This window comes from Scomber japonicus, chromosome 2 (genome assembly GCF_027409825.1).
Source record: "Scomber japonicus isolate fScoJap1 chromosome 2, fScoJap1.pri, whole genome shotgun sequence".
Classification (NCBI taxonomy): domain Eukaryota; kingdom Metazoa; phylum Chordata; class Actinopteri; order Scombriformes; family Scombridae; genus Scomber; species Scomber japonicus.
Window position 1 is genome coordinate 17,035,704 of NC_070579.1, and position 13,073 is coordinate 17,048,776.

Below are 13,073 nucleotides of genomic sequence, written 5' to 3' on the forward strand. Positions count from 1 at the left end.
AAGATGCTCTTGAACAAAGAGATAGCATGCGGAAACAGATGGAGGAGGCCTTCACAGTTAAGGAAGCGGTAAGCACAGTGACTAATCTGTAATTGTTATGTCCTTTAGTAGTTTAAAGGATACTGTGGATACTCTTTTGCTGTTGTTGAAAAATAACCACATGATTTTAGTTATTGCTGAGATGATTTAATGATGATGGTTTACTAATAAATTGAGGCATTTAAACAAATATAGTGAGAATTAGAAAAAATCACAGACCTCTGACGATTTATTAATCAGGAGTTTCCTGCTCTGACAGACCTGAACATGTGTACTAAATATGAATGTGTTCATTATTATTATTGATAATATTGCTTTCTCAAGTTGTGTAATGCTTCTTATCTTCATTTCCGGAGCCTTAAGTGTGTGTTTGCTTGTCTGTTTCTAGACCTTCAGTACGATGGAGCAGCTGAGGACACACTGTGCCACAGAAATCTCAGAGCTACAGAAGAGTCTGGGGTCTCAGCAAGAACTCCTGGCTGCCCTAAAGACAACCCACCCAGAACAGGTACAAAAAAACAAATACATCAGTATTGTAATGTATTTAACATCATCTAATACATCTCACATCAGTGTCTAATTTCTGTTTTCCTTATTTTTAATGCAGGTTTCATTAAACACAGCCTACACTGAGATGCTAGATTCTGCCTCTGGTCTTTTGTCCCAAACTGTGGAGGAGCACTCCAGTTTGATGAAAGAAGTATGTTCAGTGTACTCTACTATGTTTTTAGAAAAGAGGCTTAGTACTCTAGGTAGAGATTAAGTTTGATAACATTTTATTGAATTTAAATCCAGTAACGAATATGATATGAGTTGGTATAATATGACTATGAAGTGTAACTGGGAGACTCTTAACCCTTACATACTGTACAGACCCATTTTTTTTACATTGGAGAGAAGAAAAGAAAACATTAAAAACTTTTCTTTTAGTCACAAATTTTAGGACTTATCTTCATGTCGCGCAGAATATATAAAAATGGAAACATTTTGCAACTTTCTAAAAATGTTTTACACACAAAATGATGTATATGAGCTGATCATTTCTCCACTTGTGATCTTTAATTCACAAACAGTGTGGGCTGAAAACAGACATCAGCAGCAGAGACACATTACCATAACCAGAGAACAGCTAAACATTTCATTTTAGCTGTAATGGATTTAACATAATTAGCTATAGCTGATGCAATCTGCTGACAGTGATTGTCAGTGCTGGCTAACTGCTACATGAATGTTTTGTACATTTCTACATCTACCAGCTCATGAAAAGGAGAGATAAAAGTGATAAGAGATAGAGATTAGTTTGAGTCAGAGTGGAGATCGTATCTAAAATGGAACTGTAAGCATTGAACGATACCTTCACACAGTATGCTGCAATTTGTTCAAAATCATGATTTTATAAGACCCTGCAAAAGATAAGCTGGAATGACCAAAATCTGATATGACAAAGCACTAACAAAAAAAAAATCAGCAGTTTTATCAATTGTACTTTGCTATTTTAAGCTCAGTAACATAGTGACAACTTTGTTCCGTTTGAAGTAATAATGCTCACAATGCTGACTTTTTTTGTGTGGTCATGTTTTCACAGCTCTGCACAGTCAAGAGTCTCCTGAAAAAGACTACTCCCATCCTCCTGAAGCTGAATGAAAAGGCAGCGGATGCATTGAGAGAAAGAGATGAATACATCTCTGAAAGAGACCAAGCTGTTGAAGAGAGACAACAGGTCAGATTTCTCTTGCATCTTTTTTCACTTGTCTTGTAAGAATAGTGATGACTGCAAATCATGACGACGACGACGATGATTGCCACTGAAATGAATTTTTATTTAACAGATTGAAGAGGAGTTGAACCAAACTAATATGAACCTCCAAACTGCCAGAGAAGAGATTGGTGATTTAAATCTGCAAGTGACAATTCTGACCTCAGGTAAAAATGCAAATGAAGATATTACGATTGCTTATTGTTTATTATGATATTTTATTCCAGACAGTTTTATACTTGTTTAAATTAGTTTTCTACCTGTGAAAATTCATTTGTGACCTTTGTGAAATGGTAGCTTGACAAAGTAAATCTCAAGCAAGTAAGTGGACCTTGAGTTAAGATTATTTAGCTGACATATAAAAATATAGACTTTCCTTTCTTGTTATTGCATGGTAGAGATGGGTGTGCTGCGCCAGAAGCTGACAGAACGAGAAGAAGACGGGGTTCAGCTGGAGAGGAAGGTGACTGAGCTGTCTGCCACGGTTTCCTCCACACTGGCCTCCTACACCTTCCTGGAGCAATCCCTTGCAGCTGAAACCAACAAGTAAGATCCCCATAACAACACTAACAGCTCAGGAATATATATATAAAAAAAAAAAGGAAATAAATACTGTGCTGAAGCATTTTTATAAAAGGAGAATTTAAAAACGCTAACAAAAATGCTCACTGAGGAATGTTGTTTTAGGTTGCAGGAGTCATGGAAGGACATCGAGCAATCCAATGAGAGGATCGCTGAGTAAGTGCTGACAATTTTAATCTTCTCATTGGGGATGAAACGATAACTTCTGCAAGTGTTTCAGATTGCGGTGGGTTCATGGTTTGAAGAGAAATTTTGAATCAATTCACAATACAGACAAAATGAGTGAAGAAAATCTAAAAACATCTTATCAATAATTATTAGTTAAAACTGTCCACAAACTGTATATGAAGACATAGATGTTCTTTAAAAGAGTATTAACTACTTGAATTATGACTGAATAGGACAAATGTCACAGGAAACACAGCAGCTTCTTTACTTGTATCTGTCTGTGTGTCCAGGTTGGAGATGTCACTGGAGCAGTCGGAGCAGCGCGTGTGTGAGTTGAGTCAGGCTCTGGCTCAGAGTGAGGAGCAGCTCGGCCAGCTGCAGGAACTCTCACAGTCTCAGAGGACACAGATCCAGCAGCTTCAGGATGGTTGTACACAACTCGGCAACGTGCAGGAAATGAACGAGGTTAGTTTATTAAATGTGCTGCATTTGTGTTACTTTTTGGATTCTTTGCTTGAAATAGTTCCGAGATTTAGACTCTCCAGTTTTTTCTTTGTATGGTTTTCCATGTATGTTGTCTAAGGCCTGTATTTTCTGAGAGGATTACCTTACGCAAAATTATTCTAATTTCCAGCCTTAATTAGGACACCATATACACTTTTATGGTGAATTTCTGGTTTCATTTCCTGTTTTTGTGTCAGTTCTTACAGATGGAGAACGAGTTGGTGAGGGAGCAGGTGACTGATAGTGAACAAATGCTGAAGTCCAACCTGCAGAGCCTGCGGGAGAGGAACATCCAGTGTGAAGACCTAAAAGGAGAACTTGGTCAACTTCAGTAAGTCTAAACATTCCTTTTCTTTGACTTGGCGTGATCTTATTCCTTTTCTTTCCCCATTAATTTTAGAATTGCATTATTGTACAATTGTATGTATTTTAGTGCAATGGTACAGTGCATTTACTGTGGTTGAAGCTCTATTGATTAGATTAATTGCATTTGTTGCACCTGCCTGCTTGACAACATAGTGTTGTCTTCATTATTTAAGTAAATTACATATTTGCCATCGTTCTCTGCTATATTTTTTGGCTTCAACTACCAAGTTTTGTCACCATATTTGACAATATATACTGAATAAACCAGTTGTTTTGCAGTTTGAATAAATATCAGAAAAACAAACAAATATCTCTGCAGTAACTTTATATTTAACCCAAATCAAATATGCTCAGTTGGGAGATAAGTCCTCAGTTTTCCTGTGTGTTGAGTTCCCTGCTTGATGCTGTACACATTTTTATTTGAACATCAACACATCTGGTGCTAATCTTGTAGTCTCCTGCATGCTTGGTGATATTTTATCTGTGTTTATCTTTGTGCAGGATTGAGAACAATAGTTTGCAGGAAGCGCTGGAAATGACAAGAACCAGAGCCAGAACAACCCAGCTGGAGCTCGGAGAGAAGCTCGCTCAAGCAGTCACAGAAATCACTTTGCTGCATCACACACTGCGAGGACTGACCAATAAGCTTAATGCAGCTCTTAATGAGGAGGTAATACACAGGATCACAGACCAACACAATCAGATTTCACCACTTGGACTATACATGTGCTGCAAGCAAGACTATAACAGGAATGTGTTACGAGTTGTGGTTGAAACGGATTGTTTTTTAATAATAATTTTTGATACGAAAGATGCTTAAATTCCCTCTACATGTGGTCTCAACCTTAATTGACAGACAGCATTACCGAGAGGAAAAGCTAGTATGTGGACATGTTAGGGAAGATCTCTTTTTTCATGTCTGCTTTTATATCCTTCTTTTTAGAAATCAGAACCACAGAGAGATAAAGAGTCTCAACCAGTTCACAACACGGAGCGACGTCATCCCTCCAGCTCCTTTATAGACAGCATCATGGTTGCATTAACCGCAGAGAAGGAAGACTTGAAAACAGGGACAACTGCTGAACCAGGTACTGTAGCTCACCCCAGATGAATTGGAGTGACCTAATATCTATTTAGCCTTTTTTTTTTGTTTTGTTTCCAAAATCTAAACCTTGACACAAAGAATAATTTTGATGCTGGTTAAACTCAGACCGGGGTATCAGTGTGAAAGAGACGAGATGCGTCATGATCCTCCTTCCAAACTTGGTTAAATTCAGGTTGGACGCTTTGATGATTATGTTGTACAGCTGTCTCTTTTGTTTGGGGATGAGAATTTAATACAACGTTTAAACACCATTAAGAACTCTTCTTCAGCTCAACTTCAGCACTTTTCAGCTGAAATGGAAACCAGTGTCCTGAACAGTAACACCCAGAGATTTACCTGTGACCCCTGTTTGATATTAATGTCAAACAGGGGTTAAATGCTCATTTATTAACTATAAAACCTTCCATTGGTAGTCATAAGTGAACAGATTATGAATGACAATATAGTAAGATCAGCTGTAATAGTATACACAGTCTCCATAGATTAAGTAATTGCAGACAAATACATTTCATTAACAAACACAAAGTCCTTACCTGCTTACTGATTATAGCTATGTTATTATATGTTTTAAGAAAACATAATATTTTAAAGGGGGAGAGCATAGCTGCATCTACTTCATGAGACAGGGTATAGACATCATTCTGTGAATTAAACTGATGAGATAATTTCCCAAAGAGAACTCAAAATGTTCCTCCGTAAACTAGAGGTGACAGTTAGACGTGTTCCTGCGTGTTTTCTTCAATATTTCAATCTTCTGTTGCAATTACCACATTTCCCCCCCCAAGGATAACAAACATTGCAGTCATTTTCTGCCTTACCTGGTAAAACTAACAGCTGAAATTGTCCACTTTATTTTAAATTAACGCGTGTTTCAGAACCATTTTAATCCCATCATAATTTACACACAGTGTTTGAAGCAGTTATTGATTTTTCACAGCTTGTGTCTGGATTACACGGACCATAACTTTTGCACGTTTTAATTACCACTGGCTCTGTAATGCACACCCATTTCAGAAAGGGATTAAACATCAAATCTAATGGTTTAGAGCGATTTAAAAAAAAAAAAAAAAAAGAGTCTAAGTTTTAGTTCACTGTCTCTTCAGTCCCCTCAGATGTGGCCGAGCCCCAGTGTGACACTCTGTTCAGTGAGACGAGCGCCTTCACCCGAATTGCAGCCATCACTCCGAAAAAGAATTTGAACGCAGTAGAGTTTGAACCAGAAGAGGAGCAGAGCAATGTGGCGGAGCTGCTGGCTGACCTGGGCGGCACCGTCACAGAGCTCGTCAGCACCCTGAAGTTGTTGCAGCAGCGCAAGAAGACTCAGCTGGAGGAACTGCATAACACCATGTAAGTGTATGCTTTTTTTATTTGCGATTCTTTCCTGAGTTTTTGTCTCATGTGTAGGACTGATTATTTTCAAAATTGATTAACAAGCACATTTTTTAGATTTACTGATTAACCATTTGGTCTATAAAATATTTGAAAAAAGCAAACGTATGCAATCCATCATCGGTGTCCAGATCCAAAGTGGCATTTTCACATTTTCAGTGCTATTAAAAACGCAGCAAATCATCTTGAAGCTGGAACCAGCAAATGTGGTGTTTTTTAATACACCACATTTGCATTGAATGACTGAAATTAATCTGATGGGTAATATATTAATCTCCATCAATGAAGTGAATAAAAACTATTTCAGTACTAGTTGAATTTGTCTCATGTAAAGTTTATTGCTTCACCTTTTGAATTGAAGTGATAACAAAATTAATTTTGACAGACACTTTGGAACATCTACAGATTCACTGAAAGTTTAAAATCAAATTGTTGCAGCATAGAGCCTCGATCAATAAATATTGAGTAAATTTAATGGATTTTGAAGCCACTGAGTGAAATGAATTAGTAGTGTGTCATGTAGAGACAAAACTGCATTGTTCACAAAAGCGTAATGTAAAATATTTGCATCCTCTCTAATGTTGTTTAATCTGTTCCAGATGTGGCCTCCAGGTGGAGCAGCAGGCTGCAAACAGGAGACATGAGGCAGAGGTGTTTGAATTAAAACAGCAACTCGGCCGTTTTAACAAGCTGGTTGAGAAGGGCAATCAGGCCCTGCAGCAGAAAACACAGGTATTCTACATCTATGCGATGTTGACTTCATTTGTATTACCTAACAAAGGTCCAAAGGGCTGGAGAAGAGCTCTGAAAAGTTATTTTAAAAAATGTTTCTCTTTTCACAGGATGAAAAAACAATAATGAAATTGATGGCAGACATAAATGAGGCCCAGGACCTTCTAACTAAACACAAGACTGACAGTAATGTGAGGCACATTTGAATAACTACTTTGATCATAAATATTTTATGCACCAATTATTGTGTGCTGCTGGCAGAGTCACAGTTTTTTCCCTGTGTTAATTTTTCACAGGAATTACGGAAAGACGTGGGTGAGCTTCGTCGATCTCTCCAGCAGGCACAGGTGGAGTCTCAGTTCCTGCGGGAGGAGTTGAAGAAAGCTGGTGGCCAATCAGCTAAGCCAGCACATTTCATGGAGGAGAAGATCCAGTTATTGAAAGAGGTATGATCTCATCATGTAAGAAATGCCACATGTAGGAAATGTTGAATAAATCATCATTCACTATATGCATCTATTTGGGGTTTATTATAATAGATTTCTGCCTATTCCCTGTGCAAACACTTCAGGATTTAATGTGTTTTTTCTTTAACAAATACTTCTGTGATTTCATCCATAGGTGGAGAGACTGAAGGTGAGTCTTCAGGAGGCGGAGCAAGCCAGAGTTAAACTCCTCGAAAGAGCAAAAAGACACGTAAGTACAACCTTTATACACAAACTCCTGACTACATACCATCAACTTTATGTATCCTTTTTAAAATAAGATTAGATTGACTTTACGGGTAAGTAATACAGTGTGTGTTTTAATATTTTGTAACATTTCTACAGCAAATCATCTACCAGACCAACCAACAGAAAAGTGAGAATGAGCTTCACCTGTTAAACAGCTTGATCACTAAAGTCCGAGAGGTGAGAGCTGCTGTTTGATATTTGTTTGTGTGCTTTCTTTTACCTTGGGTTTACTGTCAGAAGTATACAGAGAGGATATGGATATTTAATACAATTCATGTTTTCATTTTCTCCACACAGACGTTGCTGTCTCTGCCAGATGGCGTGAAGAATTGTGAACCCCTTCAGCGGCTTCTTGAATACATCGGCTGAAAAGTTTCAGTCTGTTTGTTGTAATTTATGTGTATTAAATATTTTAGCTCATTCTTTGAATCAACACACACTGTTTTATATTTAAAGTATCACACTCGAGCACTAATGTCTTTGAGTACATAAATGAGTGTTGCCCCTACTAGATGACATTTTTTTAAAGTAGTTGGCAGTTTATATGTATGTGTTACTCTTCTTTGTGTTTTTGTTGAAGTAATTCCACATCTTGCTCCAATACTGAGTTTTATAGTATATATTTTGACATCAATACATTGATTCTAATGTGTTGTTAATGATGCCAATTTTTTTTTTAAAGTGCTAAAAAGAACTAATACTTTCACCACACTCTTTAGATTTTAACTTGGATGTAAGAAATACACAAAAACATCTAATTTAGAAAGTTTCTACCTGCTTTTGTTTATATCTTCCTCTGAAAATTAAAATAAAAATGTTTCCTCCGTAGATGCTTTGTGTTGTCACTGCACAGTTCAACAGGGTGCACTCACACTTGTACACATGTAGGGACGGCACTAGCACTGACAGCGCAAAACAATTTAATTTAAATTTGTTTTCCTCTTTGTAAAACTCAAGTTGATTATTATGTGTACACTGCTGTTTTCTGTAGCTATGAACTTTTTAGGTCAATGAGGTTTGCCTCTGTAGATGTCCTTGTTTTACATATTGCTTGTCTAAGTTCATGATATTATAATAAAGCAATATATCAAAAGAATTACCAAAAAAAGAAGCCTAATTCTTTTTAATATAACTAACATATAGCCACCATCATTAGATCCAAACTGGTGTTCATCAAAGGCTAAATCTTCATCTGTCACTGTTATCAGATGTAAAGCAGTTTTAAATTCATATAATACTTGCACTTTTTCTCCTGGATAACTTAAAGGCTCACAAATCTTTTCTTGCTTTAATACCTTTGAGTATTACGTTTTATTATATCTCTTTATAATAATTAAATATTTGCACTTTTTTTTTGATTTTTATCATCTGCACATTACTGTTATTTAATCCATATAGATTTTAAGATTCAGTAGCATTCAAGGAGAACTAGGATCTCTTCAGCCAGCCACATCAAGTCAGATCTGTCACCAAAGCTTTTCTGATAGTAAAATCAAACATCTTCACCATAATGAAGTGTTTCTTTACAAGTCTCATCTTGTCAGATATGCAGACTTTGTGGACGAAGTTCTAATGTTGAGATAAAGGACTTGCACTACTTAACTTTATAAACTGAAATATCAAGTTACAAGTCAATTCATTTTCTTGATTAGTGCATCTGTGCGGTAGATTAACTGTGCGTCTGTGTAAGTGCCGTGTCGATGTCTGGGCATGATAATTGAGGCCGGTCACGCTGACTGGTAATACTGTGGCTCCAGACAACACTTCAGACCAGCTGAGCTGAAACAGTATAGAGAGCAACACACACACTAAAGAAAAAGCAATGACTTAGGGGATTTTTCTTGATGATGTATGTCTAGATATGTTTGGTCTTTTTATTTTGTGATATTATAGTGTCTTAGAAAATTTCAAGTTGAGTTATTACTATTACAAATATCTGATACTTAACTGATGTCACCTGGCCGCAAATCAAATGTCCCTCTTCAAGACGAGGAAGATGCAAACAACAATATTTTTACACATTGCTTAAATTGTAATACCAATTATGCATTTATCATTTAAATATTTTATTCTTGAACAAAAGCTCTATAATTCAGTTTATTTCCAAAAAGGCAACCGACTACGCATTTTCATTTGGCAATAAAATACATGCAAATGTACTAAAGCTGATGTTCTTCATACAAGCCATTTATTGCAAAGACCATGAAGCACAATAATTTATAACATTTCAAATATCCGTTATTTAAACTCACCAGTAATGTAAATATTAAACGTGCACATTCAATTCATTACCAAAAAAAGAGGGAAAAAAAGCAACCACACACACACGACATTGGATGAAATTTACACTCACATGCTGAAAAGAGGCCTTGACATTTAAATTCAGATTTATAGTGTCTATATAGAAGTAAATTAACTTCAGTATGGAAAATAGGTTGCACGGTCAGTGTACTAAATCACAGTTGTGTCAGAAGAGGTGTTCTTAATAAATCTGCTCAGTTTTGTCCTTAATTAATGTCACAAACAAAAACAAAAAATGACAGTGTTTGCGTGCAGAAATGTCTGGCTCACTTTGTGCCATCTCAAGTCTCTGAGCTGGTAACACGATCATGAGATGCTCAAATGCAGTTTCCTCCAAAGTCTCAGCACTTCAGATAGCAGGCACAAACCTGTCCATATTCCCTGGGTATGTGGGGTGTCTCAGGTAGCCCCCAGTGTTGGTGATGGGACCTGCAGCACTGTTATACTGGGAGAAAGAACCCAGCTGTGCTGGTGATATCCTGCCGTAGTGGTCCAGGCTCTCTGCAGACCCGTGACCTGATGAATGGAGGCGACCTGTCGCTCCATACGCCTGGGTATGGCCCTGTCCATATGAGACCTGGGGGGCATGATGGTGTGGGTGGCCGTTTGGTCCAGAGTAGGAGAACCCTGCATGTGTGGTTGAGTGGGACGTCACGGCCCCTCCGCATGGTTGGCTCTGGAAACCTGCAGCTCCCAGACTGCAGGGACTGGATCCGTTTGGAAGCCCCTCTGGACTGAAGCTCCGGTTGGGCTGCATCACCTCTGGCCCTTGGCCTCCCAGCATGCTGGCTGAAGTTGGGTGTCCTATGATGTTATTGATACTGAACATGCGGGCCTGAGCAGGTCCAAACCCAGGAGGGGATGAGGAGGGGTAGTAGGCAGAGGAGAGCTGCTGCCCATAGGGTGGACTGACTGTCATGTTAGAGTAGACAGAGTTGGTATATGCAGATCTGGCAATCTGGACAGGAGAGAACACTGGCGTCTCATGCACATACGAGGCGTAGGTGCTTAGGTCACAGCGCTTGAACCTCTTCCTGCGCCTCAGGAAACTGCCGCTCTCAAACATGTCCTCAGCATTGGGGTCCAAGGCCCAGTAATTGCCCTTCCCTGGCCTCCCCGGCTCTCGAGGGATCTTGATGAAACAGTCATTGAGAGTCAAGTTATGTCGGATGGAGTTCTGCCATTTCTTTGAATTGTCTCTGTAGAAGGGGAATCTCTCTATTATGAATTTGTAGATGCCCCCCAGAGTCAGCTTTCGGTCAGGGGAGTTGGCTATTGCCATGGAAATGAGTGCGATGTAGCTGTAGGGGGGCTTCCCTCGCTGAAGGGGCCTCTTCCTCCTCCGACCTCTTGGCTGCTCCTCCGTCTGTGCCGGAGGGTTGGAGGCAGCCAAGGAAGTGTCTGCTGAAGAATCTTTCTCCACTTTGACCACTGGCATTGTTAATATGGACAGTTCAAAAACGTCTCTAAAAAGTAATGTTGCAAAATGAACTTACTGTAGATGTTGCACAATACTAGTCCTTGCACAGTCTCAAAGAAATTCCCTCTGTCTGAGCAAAACAAATTAAATCCTGCATTGGTTTTTCAGCATTTGTTTTTCAGCAACTCAATGTTTTTGAGTCCAAATCCAGCAGTTCTTCAAAAGCAGTGGAAGCATGTAAGGTGGAAGGTAGGTGTGTTTTTCCCGAGAGATCCTGTTGCATTAAATGCACCACTTATTCAGCTTATTCCCACAGTATGTTGTCAGGTAAAGTTCAAGTGTTAAAGTGTGAGAGTGCCATCCGCCGTGTTTAAGGTGTGTAAGAGAATGAGTCACTCAGAGTTACCTGCAGAGTGTATTACCTCCATCTGAACAGCCACACCTCCCCAAGCATCACATGCTCTTGACATACCTCTGCTTTATAAGGGTCTATTGTTCATGCTTTACAAAGTCTGCATACTTGGTGGAAATTTTTGTTTCAAGTGTTTTGACATGTTTTTAAGTGTAGATGCAATAAATATTTGATATATAAATGTCAATATCTAATAAATATTACATACATTATACTCTATATCTTTAAATATGAACTATTGTGATCAGTCTACTTTTCTAATTATAAGTTTTAGCAAAGTTTATTCCTGTTTTTATTTTTTTTTAAAAGTGATTTCGCATTGTATTCACAGTTTTTTATACCTGCAACTCTCACATTTATTTTATGTAGAACATTTTCAGTCTCAGTGACCAGAAACTGTCAAAACAAACATTGTTTCCTCTTAATATTCAAATTCACGTCTGAAGTCGACCTCAGTTTATTTAAAAAAGTCCAAAATGGTCCATGTTGTTTTGACGTTTAACACTAAAAGACCTCTTTAGTGGTAACTTAACCTGTGTGTTGTTTTTCTACTTTGCTTCCTTGTTTGTTTTGTGCCAGTGGTTGGACAAGCCAGCTGTGTTAAGAGATGTAAATGTTTTCCAGACAAAGGCCGTCCTGTGATTTCAGCATGCAAAATAATAATAATGCCGATACGCAACCCGAGAGACAAGAATAACCAACTCTTGCGACATGGAAATTGTTCATTGAAGTTTGTTTTTGATTGTGAATGTTTCAAGGAATTGGAGATAATATTCTCGGATGTGTTTTAAAGTGCAATGTCAGTTTTTTCCCCAGTCCATTTCTGTAGTACAGATTTGATTTTAAGTAATCAAACTCTTTCCTGGCTTCACTAATGGGTAGGAGCTTGGCTTTTAAGCTGACTTTGACCACTATTAAATTTCACCGGCACCAGTGATGCAGACAATACTGATGATCTGAGGAGCTCCACTGGTAGGAAGTCTGGGGACTTCACGGGGGCTGGGGTTCACCACCTTAATCTCTTAAACAAACATAGAGGAAAACAGGACTGCACACTACCACCACTCAACACCAGGCTGGGTTAACACGGCGGGCATGTGACAGAGCGAGAGCATGGCGAGAGAGCACAGTTTTGCTCAGACAACAGCCTGATGAAAGGTTGGCTCCCTCCCTGTGGCTCTCCTGAGCTGGAACTGGAGTCGACCTGTTGTATGACGGTGCGTCAGCGATGGTTAGGAGCTGCTCTGGGTGCACATTCCTGCAAGCTGTTAGGTAAACCTCAGAGCTTTGTAGAGCTATCCTCAGTGTTTTAAGCCTACTTGGTGTGTTTTGGTATTTTGGAAAGCCCCAGATGATGAGGGAGACATCAACAGGAAACTTATTGGTGCAATATTATGCCATCACAGATGTGACACAGACACTATTTTCATTTGTAGAAGAGAATACAATACCAAGGTGGAAAGTTATCTTAAGCCACTTCCTTAAAACATACACCACATAACAACACAAACAGTATGAACACTTATAGTAATACAATACATACAACTTAGAAAAACACCTTAAAA

At 38.6% G+C, this 13,073-nt stretch overlaps 2 protein-coding genes across 2 annotated transcripts; one reads left to right on the forward strand and one right to left on the reverse strand.

Annotated features, from left to right (window-relative positions):
* Window positions 1–673: 673 nt before the first annotated feature.
* Window positions 674–7,019, forward strand: LOC128365613 (sperm-associated antigen 5-like). Its single transcript, XM_053326278.1, has 13 exons — window positions 674–739; window positions 1,625–1,759; window positions 1,869–1,962; window positions 2,194–2,341; window positions 2,483–2,533; window positions 2,836–3,010; window positions 3,247–3,380; window positions 3,917–4,085; window positions 4,359–4,503; window positions 5,624–5,867; window positions 6,509–6,641; window positions 6,752–6,837; window positions 6,938–7,019. The coding sequence occupies exons 1-13, from the start codon at window positions 674–676 to the stop codon at window positions 7,017–7,019; spliced, it is 1,662 nt and encodes a 553-aa protein (XP_053182253.1).
* A 3,006-nt stretch (window positions 7,020–10,025) lies between these two features.
* On the reverse strand, window positions 10,026–11,114 carry foxe1 (forkhead box E1). Its single transcript, XM_053334370.1, has one exon. The coding sequence runs from the start codon at window positions 11,112–11,114 to the stop codon at window positions 10,026–10,028; it is 1,089 nt and encodes a 362-aa protein (XP_053190345.1).
* Between the last annotated feature and the right edge of the window lie 1,959 nt (window positions 11,115–13,073).